The following is a 21416-nucleotide window of genomic DNA, read 5'->3' on the forward strand; positions in this document are numbered from 1 at the left end:
GCCGTCAGCGCACAGTCGGAGCTGGTTTCGCCGGGCCGCTGCGAAGGCCCTCACCCGTCTCCCCGGCTCAGGATTACGTCAGCCGCTCTCCGTCAGAGCGGCGACTCACCTGCGTTGTTCAATGAGCAGCCCTCTCATTTAAACGCCGCCATTATCCTTCCCTTCGCCCAAAGGTCACCGCGCACGCGCGCACACGCACGCACACACAGCCATTTTTTCCATAGCGTGAAGGGCCCCTCGAGAGGCTCTGGAACGAGCAAATGGGTGGAAGTTCGTTGTCCTTGCTCAAGGGCACGCTGATCAAAATGACCTGAGGCCGGGAATCGTACCGGCTGACATTCGTATCACGGGACACACGGCCCAAGCCGCCTTCCCCCGAGCAAACATTCCCGTAAACCTGCCTCGGAATAGACGGCCGTTGTCGCTCCTCTGTCTTTTCCCGGCCGTCCAGGTTGAGCCGGGAGATTACAGCAATCAGATTAGCGGCGCGGGCCGCTGACCCGGAGGCTGCGGGGCAGTCGCGCGAGCCCTTCCTCCCGCCTTCAGCGAGCGCCGTTATTTCTCCTCCCCCCCCACCCCCCCTCTGTTTCTCTTGGGTGCCGGGCTACGTTTGCGTCTTCCTGCTAGAGGTAAGGCTCGGGGGGCAGGCGGGTTCCCTCGATATTTGGGGATTGTTCCGCTGTTTTGCTGATGGGGGTGGGTGGTGTAAAACCACGGGGGGGGGGGGCCGGCGGTGAGACGCTGTGCAGCAGTTTTCCTGAGACACCTTAATGCCGCCAGGGTGGTGCTGCTCGGTGCTTAATGTAAGGGTTCTGGGTGGGTGGTGCTGCTCGGTGCTTAATGTAAAGGGTTCTGGGTGGGTGGTGCTGCTCGGTGCTTAATGTAAAGGGTTCTGGGTGGGTGGTGCTGCTCGGTGCTTAATGTAAAGGGTTCTGGGTGGGTGTCACTGTGTGTTTACGTGATTCTGAACTTTTATCGTTTGTCGCGGAATGAAGTGGGGACCGGTGCCGTGAACAGGTTACATCCTGTGTGTGTGTGTGTGTGTGTGTGTGTGTGCGCGTGTGTCCCCCCCCCTGTGGTTTTTTCTGTTTTCGTGCTGTCCTTTCACCCTCACGCTGGGGGAGTGAGTGTTGGCAGGTATCTGTGTGTGTGCGTGTGCGCGCCCTAGACCCGTTCCCCCGCACCGCCTCTGCACGGTGTTGTCGGTCTTAAACCCGTCGTGCATATTTGCTGTTTGAGTAATGGGACGGCGAGACGAGTCAGACGCGTAATGACGGCGTTTCGTCTCCTGTTTCGGTCCCGCGGTCCCCTTTTTATTTCTTCCGCTCTCTCGTTGTTTATAAGACAGGTGTTTATCCCCGCGCTGCGTCGGTCTGCCAACAAATCCCACAGTCCGGGGTAATTGTGTCTCTGAAGGCCTCGTGCGCGGGTTGTGTGCGTGCAGTTGACATTAGGGGGCCGGGTTTTGCCGTGTTCGACGTCTTACAAAAGGGACTGATGCGTTTTGAAACAAGTTTATGTGATTGTGTGGCGAGGTAGGCGGGTGGCGTCATTCCCAAAACATGCATGTGGACTTGGATGCACACACACACACACACACACACACACACACACACACACGCAAACACATGCACAGACAGTCTCAGTTTTGTGTGTCGTGGCTGGTGGGTTTGGGTGAGGCACAGTTTTATGCAGTCACCTGGATGGTCAACACTGGTCGAATGCCACGTTTCCAGGTTTGCCACCATCTGATGACCCCTTCCAGGGGTTGAACTGGAGCGCGATGAACACGGGCAGTCAAATCCGCCTGTTACTGTGGAAAAACTGGACTCTGCGCAAGAGACAGAAGGTACTCCTCCTCTCCCTGCTTACACTGAAGTTGTTTACCGACGGTGCTCCGCCAGCTAACTGAACATCAGACACACAACCAATGTGACATACGAGTGAAGCTAAGATGTGTTTCTGCAATGTCTAGGGTTCATTAAACAGGTAAAATGTGCAGTTTTTGTGTTTTGACGTCTGATTATTAAGAGTGCCACTGGGATAAAGAATATCTTCGTCAAGGGGGAATTGAAATATAGTCCCAAATCACTTAAGGAAAGACCACAGTGGGACAGGATGCATATTAAGAATAAAAACACTAAGAAACGGCATCAAATATTCTATATGTGCTTCGAAATGCAGTTATCCAGGGGTCACCCTGTCACGTTTGTAGGCCGAGCCTGTTGCAACCAAGAGACACCAAAGCAGAAACAGTTCAACTGGGACTGGCAAACGTCTGATTTATAATCCAGTATAGAACACATGTCTGTCTGTCATAGGACTGTACTGTGCTGCTGGATCCTCCACCCCCGTGGTGCTTTACATGAATCAGATGAACAGACAGAGACACAGCAGGGGTCAACCCGCCCTTGCTGGTGTGCTTGTCTAGCTGCTGTCAGCCGAGTGATGTAATTAAGTCGTCAGCTAAGATGTTGTGTGGTGATCTCCACGTGAGGTTATTTGAATTCAGTAAGGAAACGGACAAATGGGGGGGGGGGGGGCGTCCGGGTGGCGTAGCGGTCCATTCCGTTGCCTACCAACACGGAGATCGCCCGTTCGAATCCCCGTGTTACCTCCGGCTTGGTCGGGCGTCCCTACAGACACAACTGGCCGTGTCTGCGGGTGGGGAGCCGGATATGGGTATGTATCCTGGTCGCTGTACTAGCGCCTCCTCTGGTCGGTCGGGGCGCCTGTTCGCGGGGGAACCGGGGGGGAATAGCGTGATCTTCCCGTGCGCTACGTCCCCCTGGTGAAACTCCTCACTGTCAGGTGAAAAGAAGCGGCTGGCGACTCCACATGTATGGGAGGAGGCATGTGGTAGTCTGCAGCCCTCCCCGGATCAGCAGAGGGGGTGGAGCAGCAACTGGGACGGCTCAGAAGAGTAGGGTAATTGGCCAAGTACAATTGGGGAGAAAAAGAGGGGGGGGATCCAAAAAAAGAAAACGGACAAATAGATGCTTAGCTTTGTTGACTTCAGACTGACCCAACGATATCTTCTTCTAGACCCTCTCTCACAGTACAGACGCCGTTGGGACGTGTGTGTCAACATGACATATTTGTTTTGTATTTTACGGAGGCTGACAGCACCCGTTTGAATCGAATTGTGCAAATCAGATGAGTGTGTTTTAATCAGTCCGTCTACATTCATGCTTGAGTCTGACCTCATGTGACTTGTTTGCATCCAGATCCGCTTCCTGGTTGAGATCCTGTGGCCTGTGGTGTTATTCATCGGTCTGGTTTGGTTGAGGAAAGCCAACCCGCTGTACAGACAACATGAATGTAAGGCATGCTGACTGACTGACTGACTGACTCAATGTGTAGGTTCAAAACCTCTGCTAATTGTCACCGTCTTCTTTAGTCTGTCATACTTTGACAGGACCTGTCTGCTGTTGTCGTCTCTTGGAAACAAACACAGTGTGTAATTGCACTTTGACAGCTCCTGTGTGGAATCACTGACAAGTTGCACCCTGTGCTGTTTCTCCACCCAGGTCACTTCCCCAACAAGGCCATGCCCTCAGCGGGGATCCTCCCCTGGATCCAGGGTATCTTCTGCAATGCCAACAACCCCTGTTTCAGATATCCCACCAGGGGCGAGGCCCCCGGGGTCGTCTCCAACTACAACAACTCCATGTAAGACCCACAGCAGCCTCCACTGCCATTTATCACTGCCGGCACAGGAAAAAGCCACCCGGTGTTTTTCAGAGTTGAACTGTTTGTGAACTGAGCGAGTTCTGAGACCGCACGGCTGGTTTCTGTGTTTCAGACTGGCCCGGTTTTACACGGACATCCAGGAGCTGTTCCTCAACGACACCGAGGCCCAACAGCTTGGCAGAATATGGAGGGAGCTGTCCTCCTTCTCCAACTTCATGGAGACCCTACGCAGCAACCCGTCATTAGTGTCAGGTACCGGTCTAGACCGTGTGGGCTCTGAGAGAGACAGCAGCATCACTCCTCCCTGATGTAAAATGCCACAGTAGCAGTTTTATGGCCTTTTTGCATGCAAAGTAATGGGGAAAGGGAGAGAGTTTTGAAAGCACGCCTAGTGGTTCAGCACTGTTTCCTCACAGCAAGGGCCTGGGTTCGAACCCCAGGCCGTCCCAGGTCCTTTCTGTGTGGAGTTTTCATATTCTCCCCATGCCTGTTTCCTCCGGGTGCTCCGATTTCCTCCCGCTGTCAAAAACACATGCATGTTAGGGTCAATATTCCTGTCTGTGCCCCTGAGCAAGGCAATGGTAAGAAGAAGTGGAGTTGGTCCCTCGGCACTGCAGCTGCCCACTGCTTCCAGTGCCTGTTGGGGTAGTTAAATGCAGAAGATGAGTTTCCCCACAGGGATTGATAAAAGTGCATCTTATCTTATACCTGGGCATGGGGGGTAGGGCTTTGTGAGTCAATTCGATCACCACCACTTTGTAGCCCCTACTCATATTTATCAGTCATATTATGCTTCAAGGAAGCATAAGTGGGCGTCCAGGTAGCATAGCGGTCTATTCCGTTGCCTACCAACATGGGGATCGCCGGTTCGAATCCGGGGCCGTGTTACCTCCAGCTTGGTCGGGCATCCCTACAGACACAATTGGCCGTGTCTGCGGGTGGGAAGCCGGATGTAGGTATGTGTCCTGATCACTGCACTAGCGCCTCCTCTGGTCGGTCCGGACGCCTGTTCAGGAGAGAGGGTGAACTGGGGGGATTAGCATGCTCCTCCCATGTGCTACGTCCCCCTGGTGAAACTCCTCACTGTCAGGGGAAAAGAAGCGGCTGGCGACTCCACATGTATGGGAGGAGGCATGTGGGGGTCTGCAGCCCTCCCAGGATCAGCAGAGGGGGTGGAGTAACGACCAGGATGGCTCAGAAGAGTGGGGTAATTGGCCGGATACAACTGGGGAGAAAAGGGGGGAAAAAATCAAAAAAAGAAAAAAGAAAGCAGGAGTATTGCACATGAATAAGTGGATCAATGGCAGTTAACCGTTACAGTAAACTGGACGAGACCTCGTGCCTGAACAGCCTCAGACTCAGACGAACGGCATTGTGCGGTCTTGTGTTTTTGTCTTGGAGCTTTGGCAGCCAGGCTTTTCTCAGCTTGTCTCGGTTTCTACGTTCTCCCTTGCGTTCGTCTTTCTTGGCGTCTGTCTCGTGTTCTTCAAAGAGTGTCGCTGCTCCTTCATTTCTATTCATCCCCCCCTTTTTTTTTTCTTTTACGAGTTCTTTCACCAGCTCGTTGAAACATACCCCAAACATGAAAAACCAGTCTTTGATATGAGGGACGCGCAGATATAAAAACCACCGGGGTTGTTTTGGGGCTTCCAAAACAACCCCTCGTCCTCTTTGTTGCTTTTTGTTTATCCGGGCTAATACGCTGGATGTTTTGTTCATTCGTACAGCTGTGCAGGGTTATTCATGAGCTGTGCGAGGAGGTGCAGATTTACAACATTTGTGGAAATAAACAGGAAGTGTCAGCTGACACTCATCAAAGGCCTACATGTAAAGATGTTCTTCACCTCGCTTGTCACTCCTTTATTTATTTATTTTTTTGGGGGGGGATTATTCCCCCCTTTTCTCCCCAATTCCATCTGGCCAATTACCCCACTCTACTGAGCCGTCCCGGTCGCTGCTCCACCCCCTCTGCCGATCCGGGGAGGGCTACAGACTACCACATGTCTCCTCCGATACATGTGGAGCCGCCAGCCGCTTCTTTTCACCTGGCAGTGAGAAGTTTCGCCAGGGGGACGTAATGCGTGGGAGGATCACACTTTTCCACCCAGTTCCCCCTCCCGAACAAGCGCCCCGACCGACCAGAGGAGGCGCTAGTGCAGCGAACAGGACAGATACCCACTTCCGGCTTCCCACCCGCAGACACGGCCAATTGTGTCTGTTGGGACACCCGACCAAGCCGGGGGCAACACAGGGATTTGAACTGGTGATCCCTGTGTTTGTAGGCAATAGATCACTACGTTACCCGGACGCCCCCACACCTTGTTTTCTGAAAACACAGAATCCCTCCATATCTGCCTGATCATGAGCAGTGCCCTCTGTGCCATCTGGTCCCCGTCTGTCTTTCCCTGAGTTCTCTATTAGTGATTCTAACATCGTGCTATCTTCATCCCTCATCATCCCATCCAGGTCGTGGGCTGAGGATAGACGACATTTTGAAGGATGACGAGACTCTCACGGCCTTCCTGCTGCGAGACGCGGCCCTCCCCGACTCCATTGTCTACCAGCTGGTCAATGCGCAATTACGTCTGGAACAGGTAACGTTCAGGGACAGACAAGAGAAAAGGGGAGTTGAATAGTGTATGAAAATGAATGTTAAGTGAACAGTAATGTTGTTATTGTCTTAGAGTTTAATTAATAATAGACATCCAGTACAGGGACTGCACAGGGATGGATAGAAAGAAAGTGGACATCGTGAAGTAGCACATTATACTGGCTCAGTTTAGCTGTTTTTACTGGTGTAACAGTGTAACGACCATGGATGTGTAGACTCGCTAGCCCTTGGCTAATGGGTTGGACCCTTTAGATGACTGGTTAGCACAGTCACCCGTGGTGCGAGGAACCCAGGTTCGATTCCCGGCTGCTCCCTGAATTCTTGCTACATTGGTGGCAGCGGTGGGATGCATATCAGGAGTACTTTTAGTAACAGACTCATTCTTCCGAAATGCACCGCCGAGCGCCACAGGAGGTCATTCCGGTCTGTGGCCATCAAACTTTACGATTCCTCCCTCAGAGTGTCAGACACTCAGAGTTAATGGTCATTGGACTGGCCCTTCCACTTGTTATACCCTGTCGGGTGTCGTTTGTGCTGTTTGTTTTGTGCTGCGGTAGTGCAGTATAGATAGGCTGTTATTTGCACCATGCTGGAGCATGGTGCACATATGTTTATATATTTTTCATCTTTTATTTCTATTTGTTTTTATTTTATTGTATTTTGTTAGTTTTTAGTTTTTTTCTGTATTAGAGTGTGAGTGTCTGTAATAGGACGCAATTTCCCCTCAGGGATGAATAAAGGATTCTGATTCTGATATGTGCTCAGAGGCATGAGGGAGCTGATAAGTCCTGAAGGAGGGGGGTCGTGTAACAGTGTAACGATCACGGATGTGTAGACTCGCTAGCCCTTGGCTAACGGGTTGGACCCTTTAGTTGACTGGTTAGCGCAGTTGACGACCACGGATGTGTAGACTTGCTAGCCCTAATTTTGGTTAATCCAAGTTTCAATTTTAGATATCAGCAACACATGTTGATGAGGCTAATAGACACACATACTCGCATACTGTGTATAAAAACAGATCCGGCACAATGCAGACAGAATGCTTACACGGACCGTACATTTAATCAGCAGGGGTAAAATTCATCATTACTCAGATAAAAGATTTGGATACACATTTAATTTGCATGGTGATAGCTGGAGTAACTTGAGGACTCAACATCCTTACGGGCTCCCTTACACGGCACTAACAAATCCCTTCCTCTTGGTCACATTCTGCAGTTTGCCTTTGGTATACCAGACCTGCAGCTGAAAGATATAGCCTGCAGCCAGGTCTTGCTGGAGCGCTTCATCATCTTCCCCAGTCGCAGGGGTCTGTACGGGGTGAGGAACGCCATGTGTGCCCTCTCCCAGCAGAGGCTGCAGAGGATAGAGGACATACTCTACGCTAACCTGGACTTCTTCAAGATCTTCCGACTGGTTAGTGGACTACATTTGGCTTTTTTTTAACTGTCATCATCGGTTGGATGTGGGGTGAGGAGGGTGTGGATGGGGGCTCACAGCCGTCCTCTCACTTAGTGTGTATTTATTGTTTGAGATGTGGGAAAGTAGAGATGGACAGGGTGGAAGAGAGGAAGACAGAGCGGGACAGACACAGGTGGGAAGGTTTGGTAGGATTTAATTGTAGGCAAGCACAGGCATACATGTGTACATATGAATCCAAAAGTTGGGAATTGAGCGGGTGCTCAACCATTTAAAGACCTAAATCCTTCGCTGTTTGCTTTAGAGGTGTATTCACTACGCGGGTGTTTTCTTTATAGAGATACTGGCAAAGCAAAGCGTGTGGAAAGTGCAGGCGAGACACAAGGAAAACATATTTGGGTGGGACTGAGCCCAACACCTGTGGTTAGCTTTTGTCAAGCCCGGGGCAGGAGTTTAAAACCTTCATTTCAAAGGCACCTGAGTGTGATATTATTCGTTTTCAAACTCACATTATAATCACACATCCTCCTCGAAAACACTCTCTGATGTGTAGTGACAGCCTGGGGGAGTAATTAAAGGTGGAGACAGGGTTGCATTGACCTTCATATATTCACACCCGGGAGCTGCCAAGAACAACCACAGTCTTGTCTGCGCGGTTGGCCATTGTCAGCCGAGGAGTTGAGTGCCTTGCTCAAGGGCAAACTGAACGTAGTTGCTGTGCAGGAGGGGAGAGCGTGTCTTGTTTAGTCTTCCTGTGCAGTTTTCCCAAACCAGACTTTCTGATAAGAGCGAAGTAAAGACGCCAGCCCCTCAGCTTGTGGTTGTCGTACTGTAACATCAGTTATAAGAGCTGCAGTGAACCGGGCTTAACCTACGCCTTTGCACAGTTACCTAACGAAACACTAAGATGATTTGCAGGACTATATTGTGTTGTGTTGTGTGGTGCAGTGGCGTAGGATAACTTGGTTTGCGTTGCATATTCCTTAACAATTGCAAGACTCTTGTTTTTAAATGCGCAGTACTCTTTTGTGCAATGCAAAAACTCTTTTTTATATAGATGTCTCTTAATTCATTTTGGATCAAAACTCAAGCTATGTCTGCTGCGGTCAAAAACTATTTGTTCTCCATCTGGCTACATACCCCTCTGGCACCACACCCACCTGTACCTTAAAGGTGTAGCTCACCAAGATGCGCCCCTACCCAGATGTTACTACAGCACCAACCAATTAGAAATATCACAAAAAACACCGCTCAAATAATTCAATCAGAATAATTCCTCTGAGGGGCATCCGGGTGGTGTAGCGGTCTATTCCGTTGCCTACCAACACAGGGATCAGCGGTTCAAATCCCCGTGTTACCTCCGACTTGGTCGAGCGTTCCTACTACAGACACAATTGGCCGTGTCTGTGGGTGGGAAGCCAGCTGTGGGTATGTGTCCTGGTCGCTGCACTAGCACCTCCTCTGGTCAGTCGGTGCACCTGTTTGGGGGAACACTAGGGGGGAATAGCATGATCCTCCCACGCGCTACGTCCCCTTGGTTAAACTCCTCACTGTCAGGTGAAAAGAAGCTGCTGGCGACTCCACATGTATCAGTGGAGGCATGTGGTAGTCTGCAGCCCTCCCCGGATCGGCAGAGGGGGTGGAGCAGCAACCGGGATGGCTCATAAGAGTGGGGTAATTGGATCGATACCATTAGGGAGGAAAAGGGGAGGAATAATTCCTCTGAAAGAAATTAATTTACATAACCTTTACCAAAGATGAATTTCAGGCTGCATCACAATTCATATTTTTTCCAAAAAAAACCCCATTCTTTTGTTACCTCCATAGGACTTGTTATTTCTGGTATGTTGTCTATAAAAATGAGATCAAAATGAGCATCTCTGTGAACAGCCAGTGAACATGGATTGTTAGGAATAGGACAGCTGTGCAGAGACACAGTGATAGCTCACATGACAGTAAGGTGCATACCAAAATGAGGGCAGCATGACACAGAAATTATATTGTGGGGTATACTATATGTTCTGTGTAGTTGATGAGGGCACGGCGGTGCAATGGCGACAGAGATGGAAACACGGTGGATGGGTTTCTTAAAGTCCCAGTGCATTGACACATTTCCTGTGGCTTTCATAGGGTGCAATGCATAGAGAACCATCCATCCATCCATCCATCCATCCATTAGCCGAACCACTTATCCTTACTCAGGGTCGCGGGGATGCTGGAGCCTATCCCAGCAGTCATTGGGCGACAGGTGGAGAGACACCCTGGACAGGCTGCCAGTCCATTACACAGAGCTGACATATATATATACACACATACACACACACACACACACACGCACAAATACCTAGGGGCAATTTAGTACGGCCGATTCACCTGACCTACATGTCTTTGGACCGTGGGAGGAAACTGGCCCCCCCGGAGGAAACCCACGCAGACATGGGGAGAACATGCAAACTCTGCAATGAGGATGACCCGGGACGACCCCCAAGGTGGGACTACCCCGGGGCTCAAACCCAGGTCCTTCTTGCTGTGAGGCGAATGTGCTAACCACTGCGCCACCGTGCTGTGCATAGAGAACCATCAACACATATAGTTTCAAGGCACAACTACAGAGCCAGGAAGGTCAAATGACTTTTTTTTTCTTCCTATTTCGAGATTGTGATTTATTCAATAGAGGGCACAAAATGCTATCTAGTGCTTTCGTGTAATCACTGTTGGGCTCCATACTCCCTGGTTTTGACCTTATTATCAATGCAATGCCACTTCTATCATGCTTTATGATTCTCATTGTTGTTTTTATACTAATCAGCAGCCAGTGCAACTAAATGACAGCAATTTGTGTGTTCACACATCACATTTACTTATTCGAGAGTACGACTTGAGAAAACATGAACATGATTTCGTTATTTCCAGATGAAGTAAACCTCAATATCGTAGATTTAGAAGGATGTGGGCATGATTTGATGTCATGAGCATAAAATGTGCCACATTTTTGTATTTCCTGCTCACTTTGGCCACTCCCAGGCTCCTACCACAACAACCTATAGGACTAGCATATATTTGGCTCTGAACTGTGTCCACATAGAAACTACTGGAGGGGCCAACCTGTTGCATGTAATCCCCAGGCGCCTGTTTTTGGCCAGCTGGCTATTCTGCCAGACTTGCTTACCAGTCTTGGAGCAACCTGCTAGCTTTGTTGATACCTTTAATCATGTAAATCAGGATGATGTAAGATACCTAACCCCAAACAGTGTCAGAGGGGGTGCTGCTGCACTCCTATCCATTTGACCATCAGAGGGTGAACATATACATACGTATATAAACCTATTCAGGAGACAGATTTTTTTCTAAAACTCTAGCAGACTCTCTATCACTAACCAACAAAGAACAATATCATGCTAAATTGGAGCATTTTGACCTACAAGCCTATCAGCGGGCTGGGTGCCGGGGTTCAGGCAGAGGGAATCTGGTGACTGGCTCAGGGGGCTGACACGGCATTATCCTCCTTGGCCTATTTCTGTAATGGGCTTAGCCTGGTCCCACCCCCCAGCCTGCCAGGTAGTCTTTTAAGACGTGACGCTGTGTCTAATATAAATACACTGCGAACATGTGCTGCTGTACTGGGCCGCCAGCACACCCGATTCCCCCACGAAACCAGACAGCCAGGGTGTAAAAGTGTCACCTGACCGAGGGAAGATGGATGGCTGAGCAGAAAGCAACAGAAGAGACTTTATTGACTTTATTGAACCAAATAACATGGGACAAAGTCCAGTGCTGAACAAAGTTAATCAAGTCGCTAAGTCAACAGGGCCAGTATTGTGGCTCATGTGTTGTTTTGTACATTCTTGTTGTTTCTTGCCTGACAAAAACCGGTATACACTTCAAACTTGATCCCACAACGACTTGCCACACTTTTTCTTGGTGTTCACCATTCATCTTCATATTATTTGTGTCACAGTTGTTACGTGTTAGATGTGTTTTGGGCGTCCGGGTGGCGTGGCGGTCTATTCCGTTGCCTACCAACATGAGGCTCGCCGATTTGAATCCCTGTGTTGCTTCCGGCTTGGTCGGGCATCCCTGCAGACACAATTGGCCGTGTCTGCGGGTGGGAAGCCGGATGTGGGTATGTATCCTGGTCGCTGCACTAGCGCCTCCTCTGGTCAGAATGAGCGCCTGTTCAGGGGGGAGGGGGAACTGGGGGGGGGGGGGTAACGTGGTCCTCCCATGAGCTACGTCCCCCTGACAAAACTCCTCACTGGGTAGTCGGCAGCCCTCCCCGGATCGGCAGAGGGGGTGGAGCAGTGACTGGGACGGCTCGGAAGAGTGGGGTAATTGTCCGGATACAATTGGGGAGAAAAAGGGGGGAAAGTCGAAAAATAAAAATAAAAAAGACGTGTTTGGGAGACTAAATTAGTTGCTTGGATCATACCAAGTCTATTCATGGGTGTGCAGTGCATTAGCAGGGCGCTTACAGCAGCATGTTGAGTTTTGTGTCAACTCATTAGGCTGAAAGCCCCTTACCTCTGAGGCGTAGTAGAGCCCAAGTCGAGGTCTTTGACCTCCAGCCCCTTCCTCTCCTCATCTAACTCTGAACTCCTTTCTCCTGTCAACCTCTCTACCTTCCCATCCCTTGCTCCCTCGCTTTCTCGCTCTTCCTGCTCCCAGCCTCTCGCCTTCCTTCGTTCGTTGAAATGCAGGCGTGAGGAATGTGAGAGGAAGGATATCTCACGCGGGCGTTTGTCTTGGCACGCTGCCTTTCCGTAGCCCACGGCGCTGTACCCTGACCGGGCCCTTTTTAACACCTACTGCTAATTGCTTCAGCCTCAAGTAGTAAGAGATAAAAGTGGCCAAGTGGATTATTTTTAACGCGTCACCGTATCAAATTTATGACAGCTTTTTTAAGTGCAATGGCAGGTTCACACAGATACTCCGTTTTTCCAGAAATTTAAGAGAGGCTATACCCCCTTAGTCAAGAGGAAGTGCTCTTTGGACATATAGAAAAATACGCCAGCCCTCAGGAGTAAACTAGGATCAGAACGTAATGAACTGCTACAGCCTATAGCAGTGGTTCTCAATCAGGTCCTCTGGTACCACCGGTGCTGCTGGTTTTTTATGCTACCATGTCGTTCATTACACTCACCTGTTGTTCCAGTTCTTCCAGCCTCCAATCATGGAGGTTTTACACCTGGAGCAACAGGCGAATGGGATGAACTACCTGGCAGAATAGAAAACCAGCCTCTGGTACCAGAGGACCTGATTGAGAACCACTGGCCTGTAGTTAAGGGTGGGCATCTTCTCTTTGTATTCAAATTTGACAGTCTGCAGGGTAGATCAGAAACCAATGAGAGTGCGAAGGACTGACGACCCGTCTAAGGTGTTTTATCTGTTTTTCTTGGTCATGGAAGCTTCAGTCCTCCATGACCCCTAAATTGGATGAGGAGGGTATAGTAAATGAACGAATGAAGTTAGCTGAGCACATATGCTCTTTTCCAGTGATGCCCTGCAGTTAGTGTAGTTAGTTGTAAATGCCTTACTCAAGGGTACCTCTACGGTAACTAACCAGGTAGCGCAATGCCACTCGTTCGCCCAACATAATTTTCTACTCTGGACTCAAACTAGTAGTAGTCTGGTCACAACTTCTTTACAGAACATGTTGGTTCAGTACCATCATTGGACTAGTCCACTAAGGGGAGTTGCTAAATCTGCCCGCATGCATTCACCACATAGGCTCCAGAAGTCAATGGAGGTTAAAGCATCACAGCACAAATGGCGTCTACTCTATTGTTTCTTATCTCCGGGTCAATCTTGTTGGTTTGTAAAAGCACTCAGAGACTAAGGAGTTTCGCTGAATTTGGCCAGACTTTATCAATGAATTTGACTTGTATCTTGTGAAGTCCAACGTATGTATGTATTTTGACTTCATTTACCAGATGCCTCGGGTAATGGACAGCAGCTCTGAGGGGATTGACCTTCACGCCTGGGGTCGAGTTCTTTCGGCGGTGTCCGAGAAGATCCAAGTGGTGAGTTTCCCGAAGTAAAATCCATCCTCGCCTCTCCTTAGTCCCCCAGGAATGGAGGCCCTGCTATATTTATCCTCCAGGAAGCTAGCCTCTTCCGCAGGTCCCTGTATGAGAAAAGCAAACGGGGAGGCTCAAAGTGATGGGCCCAACAATGTGTGTATGAGTAAGCAGGGCGAACACACGTATGAGTGCGCAAGTGTGTGTGGGAAGGTAGTATAGGCATGGGTGTGTGTGTGTATCGGTGGTTGTACCCCTCTGTTAACTGGCTGAATATGTATGTAAAGCAGTGCAGCTCCATCCTGCCAGGCTTAATGGTCACTGACCTGGACACTAAAAAGACTGACACTTTTCTTGATGAAATAGAACTGAACAGGACAGAACAGAGCAGAATAGAATAGAACAGAACAGAATAGAATAGACCATTGCATTAACAACCAAAACACTCTAACCAAGCCATCAGTGAATATGCTGTATGTACGTTTCATAGAAGAAATATTGGGAAAGGGAGGACAGAGAGATGGAGAAAGAGGGAGCGAGAGAGAGTTGGGGATTGACATGCACTTGTCCTCTGAAGGGTTTACTGAATCGATAAAAGATTCAATCGATCTGACATGATTTTGAAAGCGTTACGCCATTTAAGGATATAAACACCCACATCCGCACGCACACATTTGCTTTTCAATACTCATGAGCACCTTCACTGACTGCATTCACTCCCAAGCCCCCAACCCTAATCTCAACCATCTGAACTACACGCCTAACCTCAACCCTTAGCCCTTAATCTTTAACCTTATCTTGTTTCTAAACTTATCCCTAAACCCAAATCCTAACCCTGAAATAGACCAGCTTTTGAGGAATGGTCAAAATGGTCCTAACAAATTATGCTGAATAAGAACACACACACACACACACACACACACACACACACACACACACCTCAGCTATATACTATATATATATATGCCTCAAGTGAAGGAGTTCAAGTATCTTGGGGTCTTGTTCATGGGTGAGGGTAGGCTGGAGCAGGAGATTGACAGGCAGATGGGTGCAGCATCAGCAGACTATAATGTGGACGTTGTACCGGACCATTGTGACGAAGAAGGAGCTGAGCTGGGAGGCAAAGCTCTCAATTTACCAGTCAATCTTCATTCCAATCCTCACCTATGGTCTTGAGCTTTGGGTAGTGCCCGAAAGGTTGAGATCGCAGATACAAGCGGCTGAAATGAGTTTCCTCCGTAGGGTGTCTGGGCTCAGCCTTAGAGATAGGGTGAGGAGCTCGGACATCCGGAGGGAGCTCGGCATAGAGCTGTTGCTCCTTTGCATCAAAAGGAGCCAGTTGAGATGGTTCAGGCATCTGATTAGGATGCCTCCTGGGCACCTTCCTTTGGAGGTTTACCGGGCACGGCCAACTGGGAGGAGACCCCGGGCTAGACCCAGAACACGCTGGACGGACTACATGTCCAATTTGGCCTGGGAACACATTGAGATCCACCAGGAGTTGCTGGAGGGCGTTGCTGGGGAGAGGGACATCTGGAGTACCCTACTTAGCTTGCTGCCACCACGACCCGACCCCGGAGAAGCGGCTGAAGATGAGATGATATATATATGTGTGTGTTTGTGTGTGTGTGTGTGTGTGTATTAGGCAGCAAGTGAACAGTCAGCTCTTGAAGTTGATGTGTTGGAAGCAGGAAAAATGGGCAACCGTAAGGATCTGAGCCACTTTGACAAGGGCCAAATTGTGATGGCTAGATGACTGGGTCAGAGCATCTCCAAAACAGCAGGTCTTGTGGGGTGTTCCCGGTATGCAGTGGTCACTACCTACCAAAAGTGGTCCAAGGAAGGACCGCCGGTGAACCGGCGACAGGGTCATGGACGCTCAAGGCTCATTGATGTGTGTGGGGAGTGAAGACTAGCCTGTCTGGTCTGATCCCACAGAAGAGCTACTGTAGCTCACATTGCTGAAAAAGTTACTGCTGGCTATGATAGACAGGAGTCAGAACACACAATACATCACAGCTTGCTGTGTATGGGGCTGCGTAGCCGCAGACCGGCCAGAGTGCCCTTGATGACCCCTGTCCACTGCTGAAAGCACCTACAATGGGCACGTGAGCATCAGAACTGGACCTTGGAGCAGTGGAAGAAGGTGGCCTGGTCTGATGAATCAAGTTTTCTTTTACATGATGTGGTTAGCCGGGTGCATGTGTGTCGTTAACCTGGGGTAGAGAAGGCACCAGGATGCACTATGGGAAGACGGCAAGCTGATGGAGGCAGTGTGATGCTCTGTGTAATGTTCTGCTGGGAAACCTTGGGTCCTGACATTCATGTGGATGCTACTTTGACAGGTACCCTCTACCTAAACATCATTGCAGACCAGGTACATCCCTTCATGGTAAGGTTATCCCCTGATGGCAGTGGCCTCCTTCAGCAGGATAATGTGACCTGCCACACTGCAAAAACTGTTCAGGAGTGGTTTGAGGAACATGACAGAGTTCAAGGTGTTGCCTTGGCCTCCAAATTCCCCAGATCTCAATTCGATCCAGCATCTGTGGGGTGTGCTGGAAAAACAAGTCAGATCCATGGAGGCCCCACCTCGCAACTGACAGGACTTAAAGGATCTACTGCTAATGTCTTGGTGCCAGATACCAGAGGACCCCTTCAGAGGTCTTGTGGAGGCCATGCCTCGACGGGTCAGAGCTGTTTTGACGGCACGAGGGGGAACTACACAATATTAGGCAGGTGGTTTTAATGTTTTGGTTGATCGGTGTACACATACACACACACACACACACACACACACACACAAAGCCCGTCAAAGAGCAAATATGTTTCGACACGTTTACTTTTTGTCCCGGGGGGGATTGTGTATCCTATCATCACCTTGGCCGGGGGTCAGAGAGAGGGAGAGGAAAAGAGAGAGAGAGAGAGAGACATTCCTATGAGGTGACATATCCTGTAGGTGGAACCTCCTGATCGCTGTGGTGACAGAAAGGCTGGCCAACTCTCCTTCTCCTCTCCTTCCATAACATTTTAGTGTGTGTGTGTGTGTGTGTGTGTGTGTGTGTGTGTGTGTGTGTGTGTGTGTGTGTGTGTGTGTGTGTGTGTGTGTGTGTGTGTGTTTGTTGTTTATGTATGTTTCTGAAACAAGTGAAAGAAAGCGTAATAGGAAGGAAAGGGGAGTGAAAAAAAGATCAGGAGTGTGTATTCCCTGAGTATATCTATGTATGTATGTGTGTGTGTGTGTGTGTGTATGTATGTATAAATATAATGTGTGTGGGTAAGTTGTGCGTGCCTTGGAGGGAGAGACGTGTGTGCAGTGAGTCATTTTCATAGTAAACAGGGCCGCTGGTGCTCTTTCCACTATGGAGGCAGCATTACAGCCAAGTCTGGAACCCGTAGTGAGATTACAAGCCATAATAACAGACCCTAGGTCTGTGAATGAGCGTGGCGTCATCGTCCTGGCGTGACTCAGCTGTACCGGCCTGATGCCCGTTAAAACAGGGGACATATTCAGGCCTGACATTTGAATACACGTTGGTTTGATTTCGTATCTTAGCTCTTGACCTTTTGAAATCTGTGTACCTTCAAACTATGAACAAGTTAGGGGCGTCCGGGTGGCATGGGTGGCTATTCCGTTGCCTACCACCACGGGGATCGCCAGTTCGAATCTCCGTGTTGCCTTCGGCTTGGTCGGGCGTCCCTACAGATACAATTGGCCGTGTTTGCGGGTGGGAAGCCGGATGTGGGTATGTATCCGGGTCGCTGCACTAGTGCCTCCTCTGGTCGGTCGGTCGGGGGAACTGGGGGGAATAGCATGATCCTCCCACGCGCTACAACTCCCTGGTAAAACTCCTCACTGTCAGGTGAAAAGATGCGCCTGGCGACTCCACGTGTATCAGAGGAGACGTGGGGTAATTGGCCGGACACAGTTAGGGAGAAAAAGGAGGGGGTGGAACTAGTTCTGGTTACGTCACATGACCGAGCTATGAGAACGACATAAAGACATGTCAAAAAGTCATCTTGGGGGCGTCACCCTCCCTCAATTCTCTACAGAGGAAATGATACGTAAATTTCAAAAAATGCACTTGGGGGAGGGAGGGCGGGGGAAGTGATTTTTCATTCCATCAATGGGAGGATATTTAGCCCACCCTCGGCCTGTCCTTGTCATCGGAGCTGAGGTGGTCCTCAAGATGTTTGCTTATCTTTCAAACTATTGTTTTCTTGTGAGCGTTTATGTTCGGCAGTTCACACAGTGGCCGAATGTGATCAAGATAAACGTCAGTGGTGCGCTGCACGACAGGCCGTAAACAAGGTGACAAACAGGTGAAGACAATAAACACAGAAGAAGAAGAAAAATGGCCCCAACTATAAAGCCCTGTAGTCTGACTAGTCGCTGGAAATCCTAAAGTGTGTCAGATGTGTAGGGTTACATGGATGATATTGTACTGCCCTTATAGTAGAGTTGAAGTGGTGTGTGTGTGCGTGTGTGTGTGTGTGTGTGTGTGTGTGTATAGCCTGAGTCAAGTAGCAAATAGCATTCGCAGATATAAACTCTATTCCATTTGTTAATCACCAAAAAGTCACATGAAATTGACTCTCATGGGGGTGTCCGGGTAGAGTAGCGGTCTATTCCGTTGCCTACCAACACAGGATCGCCGGTTCGAATCCCCGTGTTACCCCCCTCCGGCTTGGTCGGGGGTCCCTACAGGCACAATTGGCTGTGTCTGTGGGTGGGAAGCCAGATGCGGGTATGTGTCTTGGTCGCCGCACTAGTAGCGCCTCCTCTTGTCGGTCGGGGCGCCTGTTCAGGGGGGATGGGGGAATAGCGTGATCCTCCCATGCACTACATCCCCCTGGCGAAACTCCTCGCTGTCAGGTGAAAGGTAGCGGCTGGTGACTCCACATGTATCGGCGGAGGCATGTGGTAGTCTGCAGCCCTCCCCGGATCGGCAGAGGGGGTGGAGCAGCAACCGGGACGGCTCGAGAGAGTGGGGTATTTGGCCAAGCACAACTGGGGAGAAAAGGGGGGAAATTCCAAAAAACAAGAACAGAAATTGACTCTCATATCAGTTCCTATGATGGTCATTTATATGCTCTCATGTGGCGACATCCACAGACCTGGAAACTCAGAACTGACTTTGTCGGCACTTTGAGCAAAGACAGACGATGATCATTCTCTTGACTAATTACAAATACAAACTGATGCCAAGCAAGTTTTGAGATGACAGCTGTCTTCTCTTTACCCCCCCCCCCCTTGTCCCCAGCTGAGGGAGCAGGACAGCACCAAGGACCTTGTCAAGGCAATCTCCCCTCTGTTCCAAACCGGGGGTCCTTCCTCCTTCACCCAGCTCATGTCCACCGTGTCCGGCCTCTTCTGCGGGTACCCAGAGGGCGGTGGCTCCAGGGTGCTCTCCTTCAACTGGTACGAGGACAACAACTACAAGATGTTCCTGGGGGTCAATGGCACCAAGAGCCACGACTACGTCTATGACCGGACTGCCAGTGAGTGGAGAGGAGGTGTAGATGTGATTGTGAGGACCGGGTCAAATATTATCTGTCTGTTACCTAAAAGAGCATCTGTCAATACCTTCGTAGGGTTTGTTTTTGTCCACTTAAATCCAAAGCGGGGCGGCACGGCACGGTGGCGCAGTGGTTAGCACGGTCGCCTCACAGTAAGAAGGTCCTGGGTTCGAGCCCCGGGGTTGTCACAGATCAATACCTCGTGCATCTCTAACTTCAGATATTTACAGCTGTATGTTTAAAGCCACTGTGAGGACAAGGCTCAGCGTCTTCAGTTTTCACCAAAAAATACCCAGATTTTTTTTCAAAAGGAGCAGATCGGTTTAAACTGATTTTCACCCGGATTTTATGTTTCCACAGATCCAAAAGTTGTTCCTGTTCGTGTGAGGTTATGTAGCAGTGCCCTCTTGTGGCGAAATTCGGCATGCTGGATAGCTTTGAAAAATAGAAATGGAAAACGCTGAGCCTTGTTTGAGGCTTATTGTCCGTGTAATTCGGTGCCTTTACACAACCAACGGAATCAAATTGGCCTATCAGGGAGAAGATAAAATATTGACGTGTAATGACTCCAAATGCTTGTCCGTGGGATCGATTCCCCGTTAAATCTGATGAAATGACCTACAGTGCACAGACGGGACTAAAAGCCACCATTAGAGATTCACTACCTGTCTATTTTGTAAACACCCCTTATTCTAAAGCATCCCTACATCGCTCGCTCCCCTCCACCAGAGGTGTGACCCGAGGATGAACGTAGTAGATCTCTGCAAGAAGTGATATCGATTACGCGAAATAAAATCGTTTTCCCATGCAACGCCACCATTTCTGTCCACAGGGACACGCAAAGCCGGCAAAAACCCAAAACCCTTTGTGGCAGCTTTACAAGGAAATTGATTACACAAGTCTGTGACTGGCAGCTTGCACGACGCTATCCGAATTGCCCTGATATGGTTCAACTCACCCATCTGGTAGTCTCGAGCATGTCGGAACCAACGCCACGGTCTCTCTGCAGCTCGGGGGAGGATGTGGACCGGGTTGTGTGATGTCATCCAGTTGCATCATCCAATTTGATGCTCTCATATTTGATTACAGGCTCCCTTTCTTTGACTTTTCTTTCGCTCAGTTTCTGTCTTTATTTTTATACCCCACCCTCCTCCCCCCTCCTCTCCTCTCCTCTCTCTCCTCTCTCTCCCTCAGCACCCTTCTGCAACGACCTGATGCAGAGTCTGGAGTCCAACCCAGTCACCAAAATCGTTTGGAATTCGGTCAAGCCCTTGCTGATGGGAAAGATCCTGTACACCCCTGACTCCCCTGCTGTCCGCAAGATATTAAAGAGCGTAAGAGGGACCACCTCCTGACCGACCTCTCACCCCTTCACTTCACTTCCCTCCCGCTCTCTTTCAGTCTCTCCCTCCTGTTCTCTTTTTCCCCATCATTCTCTCACTCTCACGCACACGTACTCATTGTATCTGTTTCACCCTCCCCTTGTGCTCTCTCTCTCTCTCTCTCTCACTCTGTCTCTCTCACTCTGTCTCTCCCTCTCTCTTTCACTCTCTCCCTCACTCATTCACTCCCTCACTCACTTGCTCACTCACTTGCTCGCTCACTCACCCACTCTCCCTCTCGCACTCTCACTCTCCCATTCTCACTCCCTCGCTCACTCTCACTTGGTCACTCTCTCTCTCTCTCTCTCTCTCTCTCTGTCTCTCCCTCTCATCCAATACCCCCACCCTTTCCAGGAATGAGCTGCTTACCAAGCTGATGAGAAGGGAAGGGTGTAAGAGTAAGGATGGGTTGTGTGGTGGGGGTCGTGTTGCAGTGGAGCAGGAGGGGACGGGTTGGGGGGGATTTAGGGGTGTGTGTGTGTGGTGTGGGGGGGGGGGAATCAGCTATAAATTGAATATGTGGGCGTTTTTCAATCTGCCTTATCTTATTCATCGCTCATGACACATAACAGGCCCCCCCCACCCTCCCGGGGTTGTGTTAGTGGAGTTTAGTTGTGCTGTGCTGTTCAAGAATAGAAAAGGAACCCGTGTCATTGTTCACAGCAAAGTTGTCAGTGAATGGCTGATGAGAGGACAGATCAGAGATATTGGAGAACAAAACTATCACGATCACAGTCAGATGATGAATTGCTTTCTTCACCCGGTGCCCTGCTG

General features: G+C 49.7%; 1 protein-coding gene across 1 annotated transcript in view; it reads left to right on the top strand.

The window, feature by feature from the left end:
* Window positions 1-1783: 1783 nt before the first annotated feature.
* The window catches only part of abca4b (ATP-binding cassette, sub-family A (ABC1), member 4b), a 77688-nt gene continuing 58055 nt past the window's right edge, over window positions 1784-21416 (top strand). The window contains exons 1-9 of the mRNA XM_056293357.1: window positions 1784-1849; window positions 3228-3321; window positions 3531-3672; window positions 3806-3945; window positions 6160-6287; window positions 7523-7720; window positions 13654-13743; window positions 19005-19242; window positions 20455-20594. Of these exons, the coding sequence (XP_056149332.1) occupies window positions 1784-1849; window positions 3228-3321; window positions 3531-3672; window positions 3806-3945; window positions 6160-6287; window positions 7523-7720; window positions 13654-13743; window positions 19005-19242; window positions 20455-20594 (1236 nt within the window). The remainder of the gene's footprint in view (window positions 1850-3227; window positions 3322-3530; window positions 3673-3805; window positions 3946-6159; window positions 6288-7522; window positions 7721-13653; window positions 13744-19004; window positions 19243-20454; window positions 20595-21416) is intronic.

This window comes from Lampris incognitus, chromosome 14 (assembly GCF_029633865.1).
Source record: "Lampris incognitus isolate fLamInc1 chromosome 14, fLamInc1.hap2, whole genome shotgun sequence".
Taxonomy (NCBI): Eukaryota; Metazoa; Chordata; class Actinopteri; order Lampriformes; family Lampridae; genus Lampris; species Lampris incognitus.